General features: G+C 54.8%; 5 protein-coding genes across 5 annotated transcripts; 2 read left to right on the forward strand and 3 right to left on the reverse strand.

The window, feature by feature from the left end:
* Positions 1-113: 113 nt before the first annotated feature.
* Positions 114-3,254, forward strand: MRS44_008861 (uncharacterized protein; the record flags this gene model as incomplete). The annotated part of the gene is made up of 5 exons (XM_065621087.1): positions 114-319; positions 524-702; positions 1,180-1,375; positions 1,413-2,745; positions 2,796-3,254. The coding sequence occupies 5 exons, from the start codon at positions 114-116 to the stop codon at positions 3,252-3,254; spliced, it is 2,373 nt and encodes a 790-aa protein (XP_065477159.1).
* A 3,086-nt stretch (positions 3,255-6,340) lies between these two features.
* Positions 6,341-10,180, forward strand: MRS44_008862 (uncharacterized protein; the record flags this gene model as incomplete). Its single annotated transcript, XM_046273866.2, has 4 exons — positions 6,341-6,414; positions 6,483-6,670; positions 6,754-10,080; positions 10,134-10,180. 4 exons carry the CDS (start codon positions 6,341-6,343, stop codon positions 10,178-10,180), a joined length of 3,636 nt encoding a protein of 1,211 aa, XP_046132315.2.
* A 1,425-nt stretch (positions 10,181-11,605) lies between these two features.
* On the reverse strand, positions 11,606-14,102 carry MRS44_008863 (uncharacterized protein; the record flags this gene model as incomplete). The annotated part of the gene is made up of 3 exons (XM_065621088.1): positions 11,606-11,964; positions 12,016-13,793; positions 13,843-14,102. The coding sequence occupies 3 exons, from the start codon at positions 14,100-14,102 to the stop codon at positions 11,606-11,608; spliced, it is 2,397 nt and encodes a 798-aa protein (XP_065477160.1).
* A 187-nt stretch (positions 14,103-14,289) lies between these two features.
* MRS44_008864 (uncharacterized protein) lies at positions 14,290-14,832 on the reverse strand (the record flags this gene model as incomplete). The annotated part of the gene is made up of 1 exon (XM_065621089.1): positions 14,290-14,832. One exon carries the CDS (start codon positions 14,830-14,832, stop codon positions 14,290-14,292), a length of 543 nt encoding a protein of 180 aa, XP_065477161.1.
* A 3,897-nt stretch (positions 14,833-18,729) lies between these two features.
* Positions 18,730-19,883, reverse strand: MRS44_008865 (uncharacterized protein; the record flags this gene model as incomplete). Its single annotated transcript, XM_065621090.1, has 5 exons — positions 18,730-18,753; positions 18,822-18,889; positions 19,021-19,413; positions 19,498-19,658; positions 19,780-19,883. The coding sequence occupies 5 exons, from the start codon at positions 19,881-19,883 to the stop codon at positions 18,730-18,732; spliced, it is 750 nt and encodes a 249-aa protein (XP_065477162.1).
* Positions 19,884-21,471: the final 1,588 nt, after the last annotated feature.

A 21,471-nucleotide genomic window follows, 5' to 3' on the forward strand; every position in this document is an offset into this window, starting at 1 on the left:
TAGCCTGGAGCTTTTTTGCAAGGATGGATGCTTACCCGAGTTGAGACTTGAGCTTGGAGGAACTGCTAGTATGTATGTATAAGGCGTCGGATGCTCCGGGTGAGACTCTCGAGATGACATCCCCTGAGACCAACTCCCAACAAAGAGAGGACCCATTCTCAAGGCGCGTTTCTTCAAGTGCTTCATCGGGGCCTCACAGAGATCTCAAGTCCTCATTGGAGAGCACCGTCCCGTCGCAGATTCTCGCTGCAGCGCTAAACAGCACGCGCCCAGCTTCAGAGCCGCTGGGCCAGTCAACGTCACTTACACCCCAGCGTACGTCAGTGGCCAACCCCCGTGTCAACGGAAGCCAGTGGGGACCGTGAACGGTGTGAACCCCTCAGTGCTCCCGCCGCCTGGAATTTCAGCGCTGGTCCCGCCCGCCCCCCCGCCGAATCAGGATAGCCCCGTGCCGTTCAGATAACTTGCCCGGCCGCCTGGCCTTACCAAACCGAACGGCTTCATCAACTACGACGACGACTAGACTCGCAAACAACCGACCACCTACGCCATACCTAGCTACTCCGACCCTCCCGCCTCTTAAGGTACTGACCTACCTACCTCTTTCTGCTACAGCTCTCAGAGCCTCTTCTCTCGTCTCCATCTCGCGCCTCTCTCTCACCGAGATATTCCACCGATCCGATCCATTCCATTCATCGTCAGGTACGTCTTTCGGCCTTCACACCGCATTGGAGTTACGTCGAGCTGTTTGGTTTGCTCTCCCGCTTGACATTTGTTTGCCATCTATTAGCATCTACCCCCCTTGCGCCCATCTGCTTGTTGTATGTCACCGTCCCCGCCATTGCTGTCCTCGTCTCTCCTACGTCACGCTATTCTTGCCTTGCGATGCGCCCTGCTGCACAACGCTTCTGCATTTATCATCACAGGCTGCTGATATTTATCTACTTGCGAATCTTGGATACCATCACGTTTCAGTGTGAGGCTTTGGGTTCTTGAAGGTGGTATGCGAACTGTTGTGACCAAGTGACGAGGGGCTGTTTCGCGCTTCCATAGCTCCTACATCATCACTGGCTGCCCATCCAACTTTTTGTACCCAACATCGACGTCTCACTCTCCTCATCCTTTTCTTCTCGCCAACTCGAATTGGAACATCGCCCTTGACTCTTCTAACTCTTCCAGGCCCGTTGTGCGCCGACGAAGCATCCCCACTACCTGCGCCTCGCTGGTCTCGACCAGCACCCCACCCCAAGCTCCCCACGACGACATACATTGCCACAGCTCACCTTTCCAGCACCCGCGTGTTGCCAGCCTTCGACATCGACAACATATATACGATAGGGACCGAAACGATATCCTTGCTTTTTCAGCATCAACGGTGCTGACACGACCTCCACATCTCGCCAACTCTTTAGGTCTCTTTTCCCTCCCCACAAGCTGGCGAGCAACAAGCGTCGCAGTCTCTCCTCGACCGGAGGAAGTCTGCTGAATAGAATGTTTGGCGGCAGTTCCAACTCTGCAGGCAACAAATCTGAAAGCGATTCGAAGTCTGACAAGTCTCCCTCGCCCGAGCCCAGTCTCGGCGCGAGTGCCCCGGCTCCCATCAAGACGACCGATCAGGCCGCGAGCGGCGAGAAGCGAAGTGGAAATGGCAGCCCTCCAACCCGCCAGGAAACCGGTGGCTCGGGCGACAAGAAGCGCCGGAGTAGTAGCGTCAGCAGTCGCGCCAGCAGCCTGCTGGCCTCGGCCAAGAACTCGCTCAACTTCTCTTCTCAGAGTAGTCGCGGCGGGTCCTCTGAAGTGAGCTCGCAGACGCCTCTGCAGAAGCTTGGCAAGCAAGATCCCGCTCTAGTGGTGCCCCAGGGCCAACATAACAACTCGGCTGGAGAGTCTGTACCTGGACCCAAGTCTACGTTCCGCGTCGGCGTTTGGGAAGATAGGAACAAGAAATGCCGCCGGACCATGGAAGATACCCACGCCTTCCTGTACAACTTTGTTCAGACCCCAGCTCTAAATGATACGTCCGCAAAGGACAAGTCGGAGGGAGAAGACCAGGAATCAGCTGTCTCGGACATGGTTGAGTCTGACAATGGCTATTTTGCCATCTTTGATGGTCATGCCGGCACCTTTGCCGCTGACTGGTGTGGCAAGAAGCTGCACATTATCCTCGAGGATATCATACGCAAGAATCCCAATGCTCTGATCCCCGAAGTTCTAGACCAGGCCTTCACAACTGCTGATGCCCAGCTTGAGAAGCTCCCGCTCAAGAACAGTGGCTGTACCGCGGCCGTCGCGGTGCTGCGCTGGGAGGAACGCGCCTCGAACGATCGCTCGGCTGTCAAGCCTGCTAAGCCTGAAGAGCCTACCGAAACGGACAAGGCCAAGGATGGAGCCAGCAGTGAAGGTGCCAATGCGGCAACCAAGGCAGCCGTCGCGAAAACGAAAGGAGGCAATGGACGTCAGCGTGTTCTGTACACGGCCAACGTCGGCGATGCCCGTATTATCCTTTGCCGGGCCGGAAAGGCCCTGCGTCTTTCTTACGATCACAAGGGCAGTGATGAGGTCGAAGGCAAGCGAATCGCTGCCGCTGGCGGCCTGATTCTGAACAACCGTGTGAATGGTGTTCTGGCCGTGACCCGTGCCCTCGGTGACGCTTACATGAAGAAGCTTGTCACCGGACACCCTTACACCACAGAAACGGTCATTCAGGCCGATAGCGATGAGTTTATCATCATTGCTTGCGATGGAGTAAGTGTGATTCATACACCTATACTACGGAAGTTGCTAACCCAGTACAGATTTGGGATGTGTGTAGCGACCAAGAGGCCGTTGACCTTGTGCGAAATGTTGACGACCCCATCTCTGCTTCGAAGCTGCTTGTGGACCATGCCCTAAATCGCTTCAGTACCGATAACCTATCCTGTATGGTGGTCCGACTGGACCAAACCAAGGAGGCTGCGGTCGAAGCGGAGGGTGCAGCATCTCAGGTCAGCGAGGCGGATAAGATTGTCAGTGAGACTAAGCAGAAGATTGCAGAAGGCAGCACACCTGCCGTTGGAGTATCAGCAAGTAGCAACGCTAGCAACTCCGACCCCCCTATAGTTGTACAAGAGGGGGAGTTTGTGCCTACGTCGCTCGACGAGGCTGTTGCGGAAGAACCTATTCATGTCCCAGACCCCAAGTCGGAGGAGGTGCCTGTTTTGAACAAGGTGGTTGTCGAGGAGGCTCGGAAGGACAAGCCGGACGAGAAGGCCTAGTGTGTGGATATTGTCTAGATATGCGGATCGCGAGACGGGAAGTAAGTAGTCTCTGATCAAGAACATTGCGGAGCAGTGCGAGGTTGGACGTTGGGTTCACTGGCTGATGGGCGTCTTTCTTCATAAAGCTAGATGGACCACATTTTTGGTTGAGCAGAGGGAACCGTGACTATTGTATGGTGTGTATTTGTGATGCGGAATGATGACGAGCCTTCTGACAAGACTGGATGCATACGGAACCGGGTTAAGCGAGTCAACCTGGTGAAGTTTTGCAGCAGTTCAACTGTACATGTACGAGGGAGTGGATTATGCGATATGTTGCGATGCAAGTTGCTGCATTGGAATTGAATGACAACGACGAGGCGGGAGCCGTCTGCCCCTGTCTCCCATTTGACTTATCAAACCAACATCAGACATTACCGCGGGACGGATGTGCTTGTGACCCGGGCCGTTGAGAGCGGTCAGTTGTCTCACTACTTGGAGGTCTTAGATAGGATAATGAGGGAATTGAAGGGAGTTCATTGTCAGACAAGGAAGTGTGCGCGCTCATGTCTAAGGAGGTTGTCAACATAATGTCTCGTCTGCCCTTAACGCCCAAAAACGGAGAGGTTGGCACTTGAGCATTTTTAGTTCTACTTGCAAGATTGGGCTTAAATAGTACGCGTTCCTAGTAGAAACAGAAAACAGCCAAAATGAAGGCTGCATGAGTAGGGGAATTATGTGACTTTTGGGTTGATGTAACATGGGCGTCACCCCCTCCATTCCTCATAGACAAATTGTTCTCTAGCATATGGATATGAACTGACGGGAAGAATTCTAAAAGGAACTCCTAGCTGGAGCAAGGCCCTTGAACTTGGGTTTGCTCCTTCATTGTCGATTGTCGATAGACAGAGCCTCTTGTTGGGCTTTATGAAGTATTATTAACGCGCAGCCAATTTGGGCTATACTGGAATCATAAGCTAGAGCTTTTCAATTTAGGTTCTTTCTGTAAAAGCTTCCTGTCCTTCTGTCTCTACGCAGTCCATCGCAATCTGAGGGGTTGATGAAGACTACCAACTACTGTGATAAGCCTTGGTAGTTGATCTTGACTGGCCTTGCGTCAATTGCGCTATAGAGCATCTATAATTAAAGATATCATGGTGCAAGGACCCTGCGATCCATTACTCGCCATAAATTAAGAGCATCATGGCTAAGCTTGAAATGCTGATTGCCAAAAAGGCGATCATGGGGGTCACGTGCGGTGGCTGAATCATCCAGACATTGCGACTCCACAAAGTTATTCCATCAAGCTTCGACGTGGGCGACGAGTGGGTACCTAGAAAAGGCCGGAAAGATTCTGGCTGTGGACTACCGTCCGGCGCCGCGGCGCTATCGACTCCATTTCCGAGATGGGGGACAATTTCCAAGTGGACTATGACGAACAGCTAGTGGGCGGCCGAGGCGTCAACGGCTGCAAGTCAAATAACGTAGCCGAGATGCGAGAAAAAGCCAAGACTCGAGATCATTATGCAAAAGTTTTGTTTCTGTTTTTATGCCTTCCTCCCCCAGAAACCTTGAGGCATCAGAGTTTATGTAAGGAACAAGGCACACACACACCAGGCCCTGAGATGGGGATGGGGGTGGAGAGGGAGAGGAGCGGGATGGGCGGGATGCTTTCTGCTTTGGGCTGCCTTCAAGTCAGTGTGAGTGGCTTGCGAGTGGAGGGCCCCAGGGGGCACCGGCTTGAGGTTACGGCGATGGGGTAGAGTTTTGGGAGCGGGATGCTGAACTGTGACGTTGATTGCTGGAGATGGGAGAGGGAGGGTGTGATGGAAGCTTGACCCTTGATGAGTGCAGGAGAAGGAGAATGAAGGGGAAACTCTACATCAAGGATTGTGCAAGTTGGGCGTCGTCTTGTTCAGCTGCTCCCCCAGCATCAGCATCGACAAGGGGCAGAGGCAGAGGTAGAGAGGCTAGAAGCAGCTGAGAATGTTTCTATCTGCATCCTCTTTTTCCATCTCCATAGTGGTTCGTTTTTGTTTACTTTTTTATCCATCGTTTCGATCCATTCCCGTTTCTGCTCAAGCGGTTGGCTGTATTTACTTTTTCCGTAGCATCCAAGGGATCCTTGTGACTCTAGGCTAAAAGGCTCGTGGTCGTCCATGGGTGAGGGAGAGAGAGTCGGAGGTTGCTGTGAATGGCTCGCTCCATTCCAGCGCGGATCTCCCTTTTTGGCTGGCGCGCAATTACACTCGAGCTACTCGCGCCGCTGCGGGTGGGTATGCATCCATCGGTCAATGGACATGTATTTGTAGATAATAGAGTCCTGCAGTGTGATGCTTGCTTTGCATCGTGTGTTTTTTTACTCTCCTTCCTTTTCTTTCTGAAGCTCGTTCTCTCTGATTGACATTACATGTCTCGGCCGACGATGGAAAGAAGCACCTGTTGGTAATTGCGATCCATACCTGGCCAGGGACAAAGACGACTCCAGGTATCACAACCTACCTCCTCGTCCACCCATCCTTATTTACGAGGGAACAAAGCGCATCGTTCTCCTCCACCAATCCCTTTATTGGACTCGTCTCCCCTCTCATTCATTTCCTTACTAAATGACCAAATAATCCGCCAAAACTCGAGGAAAGCATTGCCCATCCCATCACCAACGGAGAAAAAGGTCTCATGCCGTCCCGGCCAATCTATCGTTAGGTACAAGAGCTGGAGATCCATGTCGCCAGGCCGAGCCTTGCCCCTGAAATCTGGTGCTACCGCCCCTTGACCCGCACTGAACCCACCGCTCAACCCATCCCATCACTTCGAAACCGACGCCGAATTAGACGTGGACGGATTCCCAATACTACCTACTCTCTTGTACATTCCCCCGGAAAGACCATCCTCTTTTCTTTCCTTCCCCTGGTTCTTCGTCTTTGACCTCCATCTCGTCATTGCCGCCGCCGCCGTCGTCGCAGCTCGTCCCTCGTTTCATAATATTAAAAAAAAAAGGTTATCCCCCCGCAGCTTCATCGAAGAGCAGCTTCCTCTAGCTGCTTGTCGCCCACGCTGCTGCTGTCTTTCGTTTCCGACCTGGCTGTGACCCGACGGGAGGCGCCATGTCGCTGAATGGCTTAGACGACCCCAAGGTCCAGGAAGCCCACGAGGCCGCCGTCGCCGAACCCGGAGGATGGTATGTCGCTCCTCCCAAGAACAAGCCAAGTTGCCAGAAGCTGACCACGTCTTGCGCGTTCGTTGCAGGTTCCTCCTCAAGTACGCGAGTCGCGATGAAGTCGAGCTGTTGGGCCGTGGCTCGGGCGGTGTTGTCGAGGTGCGCAACAATGTCGCCCAGTATGACGAGACAAGTCCCCTATATGGCTTCTTGAGGTATCGGAGGAGAAACGTCTTGATCAAGTATCTGCCCGAGGACTGCTCTCGCCTCATCCAAGGTCCGTCATGGTTCTCCTTTAAACGCCTTCCTGTGGGCCTGTCCGCTCGCTGCAAGAGATACTGACTTTGCATCCGTCTGCAGCACGCGTGGCCGTTCATTTCAACGCCGTTTGCGAGCGATTCTCCCCTTACGATACCATCTTCGAGATTACCGACGCCAAGGAACTTAAAGATACCAAGCTATCGGCTGCATGCTCTCTGCATGCCGCCTCAGGGTCCAACTCGTCGTCCTCGAGTTCGCTGCGCAGGAGGCGCCTAATGGAGATTGCGGAGGAGGAAGAGGAGGAGCAGCAGCAACGGGCCAACAAACGCCAGTCTCTCGGTGCGGACCAGGATGACGAACGCCCCCAAACGGCCAAATCAACCCAGGAGCCCGTGACGCTCAACTCGGAACTGGCTGCGTCTCCCGAGGCGAGCAATTTCACCGCCGCCTCAACCTCTGAGGTGCCCAATTTCGTTGGCGCGGATGATAGGCCCGTTTCCCCTTCACAATCAATGGATGGACCGGGACGGATGTCATCACAATCAAGCCGGCCTGAATTGTTTTCCTATTCATCATACACATACGGCAAACCAAAGGTGAAGCTAGGCCCGCGTCCGTCGCTGGAGACGGGCAACAGGCCTCAGACTGCTGGAGGATTTCGACCAGTTTCTCAGATTCCCTCCGGACTTAAACTATTCGGCAAGGGCTCCAAGAGGAACAAGAGCAAGGACGAAACCGCCAACGCCGAAGAGCTCCTCGCTGTGACCGAGAACGACACATCTGTTTCGGAGGAGCCGCAGATTGCTCACACAGAACTCACCCGACCTGCCACGAGCTCTGGAGTTTCTGCTCCCAACTCGCCCATGATGCCGCCACCACTGCCCTCAAAGCCTACTATTTCGCCTGAGAAGGCGAGACTTATGAAGGCGATGAAGCTCAGAGAGAAGAAGAAGAAGAACCTGGCCATCAAGGCGGCGAACGCCTCCGATTCTCCCGTCACTTCTCCCGTTACCAGCGAGGAGGGACCCTTGGAGGAGAGGCTCGAGGAGAACCAGGCACACACTGAGGACGAGAACATGATCACCGAGACCGAGTCGGATCGACCATCCATCTCCAACGCGGACTCTGGAATTGGTCTCGACGCTTCTTCGGCATCCATGAACACGGACCAGGCGTCCGACCTTACGCAGACTGACTCTCACCCCGACAGCCCAGTCATTGCATCCTCAGAACCCGAAATATCTACAAAAGCATCTTCGCTATCCGAGTCCACCGATGAAACTCTGCACCCTAAGAGTGACGATGCCCCCGACGATGACGAGAAAGCCATTGATGATGAAGTGGCTGCAGAAGACGATGCCTCCACAGGACCAGTTGCCGCCACACAATCACAGCCTGTTGCCGAGGAGAAGGCTGAGGGCACGACTGCCGAGTCGGCCCCTGAGGCTAACACCAGCATTCCAGACCGGCAGACGGCATCGTTGGTGAACAGTGGCAAACCCGAGACAAGCAAAATTCCAGACACGCTCGACACAAATGTCAACAACAAGGACGACGAACCCCTCTCTCCCTCGTCCGCCGCCCTCAAGATCCCCAAGTCCAAGTTCTCGACCCAGGACCTGAGATCTGCAAACACCACCCCCGCCCCTGAACAGAACGCCCGCGAGAGCAGCCCCGTCATCGTCACCGAGGACGTTGAAGAGGAGGCTGATACCCAAGACGTCGCCCCAGAAACAACCAAGCTGCCCGAGACAAAGCAGCCGAAGCGCAAGGCCGCCGCCATCGAGCCCATCCGCACAGACTTTTCCACCGACACCAGCCGACCGGAGTCTCAAACAGGTCACCTGTCGGACGACGAATCGTTGATGGAGGAACTGCAGAGCGCCACCCTCGAGGAGGCAAAGCCCATGCTGGTCGCCAAGAGCCCTGTTACTCCCGTCTTCCCAAGCCCGACTAAGGGCGATCGGTCGCCTCACATCATCAGGACCGTTTCGAACCCGGTCCGTGGGAACTTCCTCGCCCCTGGCGATGTGACCCAGAGCTCGGCTCGGTCTGCGAGCTCGGGGGCGGCATACCTGCACAAGGTTGCCCAGCAGCCCGTTGGACCAAACCTATCCAAGAAGTCCAACGTAGGATCCAGTATCTCTCAGCGCATCAAGGCCCTGGAGAAGCTCTCAGCTCACTCCGGCGAGGCCAACCCCATCGCTACCAGCCGGGAGCGGCCCTCGTCAGCCTTCTTTTCTGTGAGAAGGAGCCGAGAACCTTCACGCTCGCCGTCGGTAGCAGACCGAGCCAACTCGTTCAACCGCCAAAACCTCCGCACACCGCCCTCGAGATCCGGCTCCCGTGATGAGTCCCCAGAGAGGACGAGACGGACACGCCGGGAGCGGTCCAACTCGGTTGCCAGTCGGTTGTCCATGTTCGAGCCGCCGCTAACGGAGAGCGGTGGTTCGCCAGGAAGTACACGAGGTCCAGAGTCCATCTCAGTGACTGCTAAGATCGTCCGAGATCCGAGTCAGAACACGGCCAAGGCCATGGAACCGCCCAAGGACCCATCCGAGTACAACCCCGTGGAGCTTAAGCAGTCTCCTCTCCTGGTTGACCACCAAAAGTCGGCACCCGTCTGGACACCTGCGGCCCTTGAGATGCCTAAAGAGACCCTCTTGGAGCGGCGCATGTCCAAGGAGGGACGGAGGTCCGAGTCGCGGAACCGCAGCAAGGATAGCAAGTCTCGACGATCTTCCCTGACCGTCGTTAAGGACTTCATCAACGACCGTCGAAAGTCGCTGACCTCGCCTTCGAGCGATGCTCTTGCCTCTCCGGCTGCCTCTCGCTCACCCACCCGACCCCCGTCGACACACCATAAGCGACTTTCCATCAGCAGCCGTCGATCGTCCTTCAGCCGGGACAAGGAGAACGTGCTGTCACCCTCGGCCACGACCGAGAGCTCCGCTTCAGGTGACGAGACTAAGTCCAACAGTGACAAGTCCAAGTCTCGGGCTGCTCGCTTCATGCGCCGACTCTCATCCCTCTCCAGTTCGCGCGGCAAGACCACACCCCCTACCGTCCTCTCCCCTACGGTCCAGGAGGAGGTGCCCGAGCCTCCCCGGCCAGCGACCACAGGCCCACCATCGATCGTCTCGTACATGGGCGATGTCAACGTGCAGTTCCCCGACAACCTTCTCTGGAAGCGACGCAACATGTGCCTTGACTCGCAGGGCTTCCTCATCCTGAGCGCCCTCCCCGGCCAGAGCGGCCGCGCTGCCCAGGGCACCAAGCGCTACCACCTGAGCGAGTTCCGAACCCCCTACATCCCCGATGTTGAGGTCCAGGAGCTGCCTCACAGCGTTGTTCTTGACCTGATTGAGGGAAGCGGCGTGCAGCTTGCCTGCATGGACCGCGCAGGACAGGTCAAGGTCCTCGACAGTGAGTATCACCAACTACTATTTGAATTATTCGCATACTAACGAGTATAACAGTTCTGCGGGACGCTCACGCTAGTCATGCCGTCACCTTTGGACTGTAATTTCCTCATGGTCCTGACTGGGAACTTCTGAAAAGGAGCTCCTGTGTATATCCTCAACCCCAAGCCCCGGCTTCTATCATCCGTCCGTCGACCTTCACCGTTACATATACTCGGCCACCGGTCATAGTAACAAACTCCGTCCTCTATGTGCAGCGATTAACGGCCTCACGACACTCAATCAACTTTTCCTAGCCTTGGTCTCACAATGTATCAACAACGTAAAACACCACGGGGCTTGTACCTCGCCCTCACGAAAGCACGAGATGCTTTCCTTGTCATTTTGGACTTATCAAAATACCAAAGCTCAACTGTGTTGATGCCGTACAGGAACACCCACACACACATCATCTTCCCTTGAAACAAAACACCACCACAGGACCTCGTCACTTTTCACCCTCCATTTGTCCTTGTTTACACACAAATGTTTTTTCATCTATGTACGCATGATACCACTACTACCCCATTCTCTAGCTTCTACGGCTTTCTATTTCTTCCTTTTCTCTATTCCCTTCTAAAACTAGCCTTGTCTTTTTCTTCTCTTCTTCTACACTTGTTACTGTCTCTTTATTCATAGTTTTTAAAAAACACCCTCTGTGTTTCCTTCGTCTACTCCGAGGAATACGAGGAGCCAAGGGGCCGGCCAAGCTGGGCGGGTCTTGGATAGGGCGGATTCGAAGAGATTTCGACTTTGTTACTTAGGATTGAGAGAAAGCGGTGGATGATGATGATTATGGAGGAGTAGAATACAAAAAGCGCAGAGAGCGAGAGGCAGAAGCAAAAAAGACTGATTCAAAGTTCAATATCCCGCGGATTGCAATGTCGATGATGAACCATGGTGCCAGTGTGAGATGTCGAGTAGACTTGAAATGGAATCTAGCACTGGAGCCAAGTTGAGAAAACATTTTGAATATTTTTGCTCTCTATCTACGTTTCGTCTCTTTTTGTCTTCTCACACACTCGTTCAATACTTGATGCTTTCCACGCGTTCCAACCTCCTTCAGCCGGTTCATTTGGCAAGGGGCCATCTTCTTCTTGGCCATGTCATCTTTTGAACCTTTCGTACGTTTTCATCCTCGTTCTCATTTCCTTCACAACTTCCTATAAGCCCCCTTTTTCCATGAGCTATCGTCCGCTAACTTTCTTTGGACCCTCATTTTGAGTTCTCTAATGGTGACAATACTGCTGCCATCGTCCAAGCCGATCGATGCCTCGCCGATTTTTGATTCCTGGTTGGTGACTTCCAACGAAGGATAGAATATATGTAAAGAGAAAAGAAACATGAATAAACTGGAATCACCATCGTAGCGGTGATTGCTGAAAGACTCGTTCGTGTCGATCAAGAAAACTAACCGGCCGATAAGAATAGGTCATGCGAAAAAAAAAGGTCGAAACTCGAGGTGCATACACTTGCACTGCTGGTCATGTCTACGGGTTGCTCGTCGGTGGACCAGATGGATCCAGACCCGGGAACTGGGAGGGGTCCATGGCCATGTACTCGAGCAGGTCGAGTCCTCCTACGTTGACGCCCTCGGGGCCCATAGCGACCGACGTGTTCTCGACGTTCTGGAAGAAAGCCGGTCCGGGTGGGAGATACCACATCTCGTTGCCCTGGTTGTTCCAGTCCTCGAAGAGGCTGACATCCATATTGGCCACGGCGCTCTCGACGACGTTGGGAGTTGACGGGCCGAGAGAGGCGTTGCCGGGATAGGGAAAGTTCTGCGTCGAGAGATCAAAGGGCGTGGCCGAAATGTTGTTGGCTTCATGTGTAGGTGAGTGAGGTCGGTCTACATTGAGCTTGTTAGCATGTTTCAATATCAATAACTGAAGCAACTTACGGTTTCCGTTCAGCCCATCTCGAAGTCTTTGGGCGTGACCTCCGACCCAGTTTGCACCGTCCTCGCCATTCATGCTAATACCCTCGCCTTCGCCATCTAGTCCTGTCTCAGGGACAGGACTCTGACCCTTGCCCGAAGCCTGCTGCATCGTGGGTGCCTGGATGAAGCGGTTTCGAAGACGGCTCGTCAAAGAGTCGAGCAGGTCTGCGAACCGGATACCCAAATGCACATCATCCACGACGCAGTTGCGAAGCGCCTCGACGGTTGAATCCATCAATTCGATGCTCATTCGGACGTCTGATCGCGGGGCACCGAGCGCAAAGGTTTTGAGCAGGAACATAGCACCACTAATGATACGGAAGTATGTTCGAACAGGGGCGTGCTTGAGATAGTCTCCTGGTAGCAGGCCCTCGACAACGGTGCGGAGGAGGTTTCGACTTCCCTCAACCACCTCACGGATGTATTCCTGGTCATGCGAGGTGAAACCACCAAGCTGTCCCAGCGGCAGCTTCCCATAGTTAATCATGGTCTGAGGTGACAATTGTGGGTGTCCGTTTTGTGCAGCGTGGTGGTTCGAGTTCGCGGTCACTCCGGCTTGGTTTGTGCAGCGCTCGACAACAGCTTGCAGCGAGAGCGAGTTGATGTAGATGCGAACATACTCGTACTCGATGGTCAAGATATGGCGTATGAACTCGGGCAGTGTGAACAGTTCAAACTCCCTCCACCAGTCACGCAGCAGGGGCGCAAAATCCTTGAGGATGTCGACGTATTTGCCATTTTGAATGATCGTCGTCGTGTGCTTCCGGGAACGGAAGATCCTCTCGTTGCCCATCTCCATAAGATGGCTGATTCCCGCCCAGCAGTGGATGATCTGGTCGTCGAGGTCCAGGTCTGGAACGTAGTTGAAGGCATTTGACAGGGACGAAGGGTTCGTTCCTGGTGTGGTACCCTCATGTGACATAGGCCGTTGTCGGCGGATGGCAGGGTCCTTTGTTCGGAGTTGAGACGGTGCCATGTTGGTCCAGCCGAGGCGTCCAGCCAGCTGTGTCGTGTAGATGAGTAGCAGCCGCTTGATTCGGAAAGCTCGCTGCCGATATGTTTCCTCCTTGTACTCAGGGCGCGTGATGGCGTCGTCCTTGAGTAGCTCGTCAATATCATCAAAGACACCCAGTTCGTATGCGAGTCCGTTGGCGGTACTGAGCAGCATCCAACACATTCGATCACTTCTCCATGCAGGCTCGAGCCAGCTCTCGATCCTCTTGCCACCAAAGCCATGGCCTAGGGTTTTACTCGGGTCTTCATCGGCGGCCGTGATGGGCTGATAGCCGCTCTCCATGGGCAAAACCAACTCGTCAGTGGCTTCGGTGGGTGGGAAGTGTAGTGCCCGTGGATGCCACTCTGTCAGGATCATCAATGACTCGATTGTTCCTAATGTCCGCAGACTGCCCTTGCGCAATCCGCGCCAAGGCGCTGTACTACTGGTCTGACTCTCGTCAAAGATGGCGCTGGCACTGGGTGGGACGCAGAATCCGCCTCCAAATGCCTCTTGGCCCCATAGACACCGCTCGATCATGCCGCGCAGGTACATCCAGAGCTGTTCGTGGATGGCGTGTGATCGACAATGTCCGCCAGTACCCGGCATTTTCCGGTATCGCGATGCGATCGTGAGGAGGGTGACTGTGAGGATAGGTTCTTCATAGAGTAAGGTGACATGAGAGGCGGGATTGCTGAAGGTCGGTGGTGAAATGGGTGTCAGAGGGGAAAGGTATTTGTAGTAGCTAGTCAAGTTAGCATGTATTGAATAGAAGTCAGCGAGGTTCGGCTTACTAGTCGATGTACTCGATCGCCTCGAGCGCCGTGAACCAACCGGCACGGACGAAGCGAAAGCGCTGCCATGCCTTAATGGCCTCGACATACCCGGGCTGTGAGCTCAGCTCAGGCCGCGACAGCTCAGGGTCGATGGGCTGCTCCATCTGAGGAGGCCTTGAGGTCTGTCTGGGATTGCTGGGATAGTTGTAGGGATCATGGGGAGGCTGAGGGGGAGGAGGACGAGCTGATGAAGAGCTCTCTCTGCGTTCATGTTCCATCGCGGGACTTGTTCCATGTTAGCACCTGATGCTTGGACCGATAGCATGCGAGGGGGGTCAAGAAGCGGAAATAGGAAGGAGATCCCTAGGGCCAAGAAGCCGATGGAGGCCGGGGTAACGTACCTGTCTGTAGCCGCCTTATAGAGCAGGTCAAGGGCATCCTGCGGACCAAACACACCCCGCCGCATCACAGTCTGGGCCTCAAAATTCTCGAGCGTCTGGTTCGCGTCGCCGTCTCCTCCAACTCGCTACTCCTCCTGGTGCGGCCACCCCTAGAGCCGTCCGGTCGGCGCAGGGGCTGGTTACGTCCATGAGAGCCGCCGGGCGTCAGTGGCATGGCGCTATAAGCGCGGCGTTCGACAAATGGAGGGGGGCTCCTGCTGACGTGAAGGCGCTTGCGGCCGTTCCTGATGATGTACTCGTCGGCATCACTGCCGTCGTCTTCAGTCTTGCGCTTGCGACGCGTTGCGCTGAAGAAGCATTCTTTGCTCTCACGGCGACAGCGCACGCAAGGCGGGTCATGCGGGTTGTCGACACTGCCGAGGTCGCAACGAACTTTGCGTCTGCGGCAGGGGATGCAGGCCTGGTAAACGCGTTTATGCTGGCCACTCTGGTTCTGGTTCGCAGCTGACTGCGCGGGGGTCTGCTGCTGGCCGGCCGTGATAGTCGAGCCAGCGGGACTGGATTCGGAGGCCCCGGATGCCGGCTGAGTGGCACCGTACGGGGCCATGGTAACTCGTGCGTCCCGTCGAAAAGTGTCGGACCGGAAGTCGAAGATTCGGACGGTTCACGGTATCGGGGACGGGGGCAACGGAGCGGAGCGCGGCGGTGGGGGGTCAGACACGGTGGGATCGGAGGAGTGCAGACGGGCACGGTTGGGCGGCAGCTCGACGGCGCCGAGGAGAAGCGTGGTCACCGTGCTGGGCGGCAGGCAGCTCGGCAGCAAGCTGGCCTGGCGAACGCAGTGAACGAGAGGGCGGTAGCGATAGAGCGATAAGGGCGATTGGGGGAACGATGTCGAGGTTCGGTTCGGTTTGCTGCGGTTGAGCAAGGCCAAAGGAAAAGACGTGGGCCGAGGAGAAGCGGAACTGGGGGAGAGCAGTCCTTTTGGAGTCGCTGGCCCGCTGGGTTGGGTGAGCAGATGGAGTCGAGGTTGGCGTGCACACGGTGCGGTACGTACCCGTCTTTTTGTGTTAAGTTGTTCGAGGGTTGTTCTTGTGGGGAGGCTTGAGAAAGAAGGGGAACAAGGGGAGGGGAAACAAGAGGTCAAGGGACGGACTCGATTGGACCAGTGTGGTTTGTTCGCAGCCGAGGCCTTGTTGGTTAGAAACGTAAGACAAGACGCAAGGACCTTGTCGTCCCCAAAATGAGACGTTCTAGAGGCGCTACTAAGAAAGGAGCTAGCACGAGCTCTGGGGTCTGGACGTTGTGAACAACAGAGATTTTTTCATTCCATGTTGTCAAAGACGGGGACGGGAGGGGAAAGAAAGGTACAGTAAGTAGGTTGGTGGGGGGTGAGGCGGGACTTTGACTGCAACGACCCGTTGAGGTGCTGAGCAATCCAGAGAGAGGCGTGGTAGTACCTGGGTATGCTTTGTGAGCGTCAACAGTTGTTGGTCAGGTCCAGGCAAAGGCACCCGACCGCCAGGTGTACCTCTCTACCTGTTGTCGAGCACTCGAGGGGTGAACGTACCAATCACAATGGCAACTTGCCCTCGTCAATCAATGGCCAGGGGGCGTGTACCAAATGACAATGATGATGACGATGATGTAGGAGGGAGAAGAAGTTGGGAAGCGTAACCAGCACACGGGGTGTCAGGTGACGACTTGATAATGTGATGCTGAAAGGACAGCGGGCGATTGGAGGCAGGCTTGGATCGAGGTTCCAGTTGACATGAGGCAGTGGAGGGCAAGGCAAGGTCATGGCCCATCACAGCCTAGCGAGTCCCGTGCCGCAATTGTACGAGGAGAAGAGGTAAGAAAAGAACAACACACACTCCCCCTACTCCTCTCTTATCATTAATATCCAAAAGGGCCACTAGAAAAAAATCGTGACACAGGGGGAGAAAAAAAAAAGAAGTTCCCCCCATTCAAATCGCCGAGTCCTGGCTTATCCCAAGAGAGGCAACTCGATAAGTAAGACGAGGCCCCATTGGCTCACACGGCCCATGGAACCTTGATATCGCTGTTCGCTGCGACGCACTGCGTGTCTGGGTCCTGCTGCAGGCGATCGAGGGAGCAAGGACCAGAGATCCAATCTCGTGCAGCAGTCAGCCGGGAGAAAAAGAAAGGAAAGATATCGTTAACACAAGGGTAGATGGCATCAAACAAGTCTCTGGATAACCGAGTTGATGTGGTTTCTTACAAGAAGCATGATCAATTCCTCATGATACTCAACTCGCCAGCCATCACCTTTTCCCACCGACAAAACTCCCCTCCCTCGCCTCTTGATCTGCAAAGCGGCACCTCTTTGACAGGCCCCCCTCCGCCCCTCTCATCCTCACCCGCACGAACCAATCACCAACCCCGAGGCGCTGGTCACGTTGTCAACGCCTCCATCTCCATCTCCATCTCTTGCGCCCCCCATCTTGTTCACTCTTACGTACATTACTGCTAAACCTTAGTATACGTAAAACTCGAGAGACGACACCTTCGAAAACACCAATCCTTGTCAGAAGGGACAGTCTTCTGTCCCTTCACCGCACAGACCGGCTATCCTTGCTCCCATGATGGCATTCTTTCCCACTTTCATCTGGGGTAAAGAAAAAACAAGAACATGTCCAACCTCGCCAACCCCGCAGATGGAGGTTTAGATAAAAATTCCGGGGCGGCTGGTCCATCATCTCATTCGTCAATGGCACACTATCCATCAGCCGCCTCATTTCTTGTCGGTACCTGCTCTTGCATCCATCCATGCCTGGCACGTCGCATCCTCCTTGATGCCCACACACACACACACAGGAAAAAAAGACACGACGTCTTTGCTCGCATTCGCCATACATCACGCACATCCAACAATCCAACCCAACTCCTCCTACTCCTCCGCCAATATCCTCCGTTCCCCGAGATTTCCGGTCCCGGTCCCGGCCCGGAGATAGTACATCCCACAACTATCCGGATGGCCAAGAGGCTCTTATCTTGAACCAGACAGGGGACATATACTATGCAGCAACCAAACCATCCATGGCTGACTCCCCGAATTCCAAATACCCATGCTTCCCTCTACCACGCATCTCTTTTCTCCCTCTCCATATCCAATCCATGTAAGAGCACAGGCAGCCCCCGGATCTCGTCCCTTGTCCGCGTACGTAAACACAAACGCACTCAAGCGGAGTCTTCCCTTGGACAAGCGGCCGCAAACTTGCCCAGCAGACCTCGTCCGTCTTTCTCCCCACAATCTCTTCGCGCACCCCTGCTCGAGATCCTCCCCTCCCCCCATCACTGCCGAAGAACCCGTGCTTACCGAGTCCCAAACACTCCACTAGTGCCGACGTGACATTGAAGCCGCCTCCTCCGTGATACCTACATGCTTGGTGCCACAAGTGCCGATGCGGCTCACGCGGCGAGTGGTAATCTCCCCGTGTCCCCAGAGTCGAAGCCCGGTCATGCCGCCGCCGCCCCGTTCAGGAAGAAGTCCAACCGGACCGGCAGTTGGTCCGTAGAAGCAGGGGATAGAGCTTCGACTTGAGGGGACTGTTGACTAGAATCGTGGAAACCGAGAGCCTGAAATAGCTACCTTGATGAAAGTCAGAATCTTCAGCCAAACGTCAGGTAACTTGGCCCCCATCTCCAGTGAACAGGCAGTCTACATGCATCATGCCATGGATGCCTGCCACGCAACATCACCTCGCAGGGCAGCTCAATTTGGTTCCAGTAACATCATGCCTATTGTCACATCATCCGTCCATCATCCAAGATTCAGCATCAACCTACGCAAGTATCAAATACATTGATAGAATTGTCGTCTAAGACTTCATAATACACACACCATCTGTCATCCGTGCTTCCATCTCCCCGGACAATGATACAAGACTCAAAAACTACAAGCTTCCTCCCCCAGTCAGCCAGTCGGGTTCGATACCTATCTTCCTAGCATCGGCCCCTGGACCCCAGACCACACGCCGCGCCGATACACCACTTCCGATCCGGTGAGACGCCGATTCCCGCCTTGTTGATCCATCCGGGCCCGTCGGTCCAAAATACGGCCCCGAGCGTGGCCGGCCGAGACGGGCCAAGACCTCATGTCATTGGCCAATTCCACTCACACACAACTTCTCCAGCTCGTATGGTTCAACGTCCTTCGGTAACATCATTTTGCTCCCGTGCTTTGCTGTGAAAGATTTACATCTTCTGTGAAAGGTCATGGTGCGGAGAGGAAGCTTAGATCCAAAACTCCAAGCTGCTCCGTCGAGGCTGTCCAGCCATCCTTGGTCCATGTAAGTCCACGTTCCGACCATCAAAGTATCGTTCCTTCGGTTTCCTCTCGCTTCCACTTCGACCACCCATGCTCATTACTCGTCATTTTTCCTAAACCACGGATCCCTTTGCAGTTTTCCAGCGCAAATCGTAGGCCCAGTTGTTGCGAAAGCAACAGTAGGGTGCGACACTAAGACTTGAGAGCGAGCCTCTAGCTGACGAGGCCCTTCTTGGACTGTTGTCGGGTTATAGATGTCAGTAATCAATGGGGCCGAAGGAAGGCAATCAAGCAGGAATACTTACGAGGTGATCCCACAGCTTCGTTGTCAGAATGTCCGGCATCGTGTAGAGATCAATCGAAAACTCTCCGGCTTTAGTCAAGTCATCCACTATTAGCCCACCGGATTCATCAATTTCCTGGAAAACGCAACAAACGACGGTTGAGGGAAGCAGGGTGGGGCAATGGCTGTTTGGTGAATTGGAGATGCGTAGGAAGACTCACCCTCTACATCACTTCTTATGTAGGTGTCTGGACCCTTGTTTTCGTTGATGAGCTGGATAACGCGCAGCAAATCTTCCTCCTCAAGCTTCTCCAGTGCTTCAGCGATCTTCTCGTAGTCGTACTTCTGAGCACTCTTCTTGGTTGCGAGTCCCTTCTTCTTGGGTCGATGATCATCATCCGTGGGAAGAGGGCCCGTCTCTCGCAGGCGCTCCTGCAAGTTCTGGGAGGGGTTCTTGAACACGACGGTGTGCGTCACATCGTACTTGTTCTTTTGGAAGTTGAGGTCTTGGATGATGGGAGCCAGCTTGGTCTTCTCCGTGGTGTAGCAATCGATGCTAATCTCGAACTCGCCCCAACCCTCATTCTGACACGTGAAGGGAGCCTTGGTGAACGCTACAAGGCAGAACGCATGCCGTTAGTCCTACTGCTTCAATAGCCGAGAAAAGGCCAAGCGAATAGCCAGGAAGGGATTCATACTCTGAACGGGATTCTCAAAGGTGGGGTGCAGGTTGTAGACAACCTTGTTGAAGACATCGGCAGGTCGCTCGTTGCCATCCTCGTCCAGCAGGAAGATCTTCAAGCTCCATTCTCGCATGGGGAATGCCTCCATGGGCGAGGGCTTGTCGCTATAGGCGGCGCTGTTAGTCTTGTGCGCCTCAAGATCTCGCCTCATCCGAACCAGAGTGCCACCAGAAACGGCATGCAACTGGGTCGAACAGGCGGGGAGCCAGCTGCACGACCAGAAGAGACCAAACTCACATGACATGTTGTTCGGTGACAACTTTGATTTTGCGCTGGATGTCATTAGCAGCCTTCTTAAATCTGATCTTGCGCGGTGTAGTTTGGCGGTTTCGTGAAGGCATCGTGGCTGAGATGCGCAGGGTGCGATGTGGTCTGCGGGTCGGCGCGCAAACCACCAGGAGGGCGTGTGTAGATACGGGGCAAGAGCAGCGGACTGGAGATGGCGGCAGAGTCGCACAGTAACACAAGTGCTTGGTGGGAAAGAGAAAAGAGAAGAAACGCGCTGGCGTGAAGGGTGACGACGATGTTGGAGAAGGCAAAGGCAACAAGAGCGATGGCCGCGAGGGTGATGAAGAAGAATCAGGGTGAAGCAGCAGCTCGCACAACAAACGAAACACAATAGGAGCAGAGCAAACGGGAAAGGCAAGGGCAACCTCACGCTCGAGGTGGACAGTGTCGGGAGCTTGCCACTAGGAACCAGCGGTCGAAGCCATCATGGCCAGCTGTTTCTCGCTGTCCGACCCCAACGCGCAACGTCCATCCCGTCACCGGCAGACCACTGGCAACCCTCTCCCCCGGCAGAGCCTCGTTCGTGCGGCGCGCGAGAGCACACGCGCTCAAGGCCGGTGAATCACCGAGGAACGAACCAAAGCCTCCAACCCATCGGAAAAGAAAGCGAAAGCGAAAAATGATGACCAGAAACCAAACAACAACACGCGGAGGGCAAAGGAACAACGACGGAGGCGGCTGGGGGGCAAAAAATCGGACAATATCCACGGGTCGAGCAATTGGATTTTCAGACTCACCTCAACCAACATATTTTCCTCCTGTCTCGTCCTTGCCTTAGATACTCTGACACAAAAAAAAGCCAAACGGAGCGTCGTCGATATTCTCCGGGGGTGTTTTGATCAAGAATGAGGAAGGATTGGACACACAGACAAGACGGGACACACAACAAGGTGGGAGAGAGAATTACAAGGGGGACAAAATGCCAGGCCAAGGTACAGTGCCAGTGCTGGCTGGCTGAGGCGGCGGAAAGCGGAGGCGGAAGAGTCGGCTGGGCGGGGGGAAGGCAAGCAAGAGCGCCCCGGCGCGTGTGAGGCAGGCAGACAGACAGGCAGGCCTTTCAAGCCCAGCACAGGTCAGCTAAGGAAAGATGGCACAGCGAGGAAGCGTCAGGTTCGGGTAGCAAGGGGTGATGTTTTGCGGGCGATGGATGCCAGGACAGGGGCTAGAGGGAGAAGAAGAAGAGAGAGAGAAAAGATGAGGCAAGGGGAACAGAAAATGTCCAAGCGGGATTGGGGGAGACTCTGGTTTCTTTGATGAGGCTGAGGAGGGTCGACGTGGGCAATGGACGGGAACAGGAAGGAAGACCAGCGATGGGCCTGATGTTTGTCGCTGCTGAGCGTCTAGTGGAAGCACTTCAGGGCATAGCACAGCACAGCACAGCACACCGGACCAACTGACGACACGACGACGGGCACTCCCAAGACACGATGGCCCTGGGGGCTGGACGCTTCGGGTTCAGGTCGCTGCTCCACTGCGTATCCTCGTCACTAGGCTTGACGCAGGGGAACAGGGCACCTGTCCCGTCCATCGGAACGGTGACGTGAACGAAGCGTGGCATGTCAAGGTTCTTTTTTTCTGACCAGACGGGACGGCTATCAGATCCTATCTCAAGGCGAACGAACGGGTGCCTGCCTGCCTGTT

Source organism: Fusarium solani (genome assembly GCF_023522795.1).
Source record: "Fusarium solani strain SB1 chromosome Unknown bctg00000005, whole genome shotgun sequence".
Classification (NCBI taxonomy): domain Eukaryota; kingdom Fungi; phylum Ascomycota; class Sordariomycetes; order Hypocreales; family Nectriaceae; genus Fusarium; species Fusarium solani.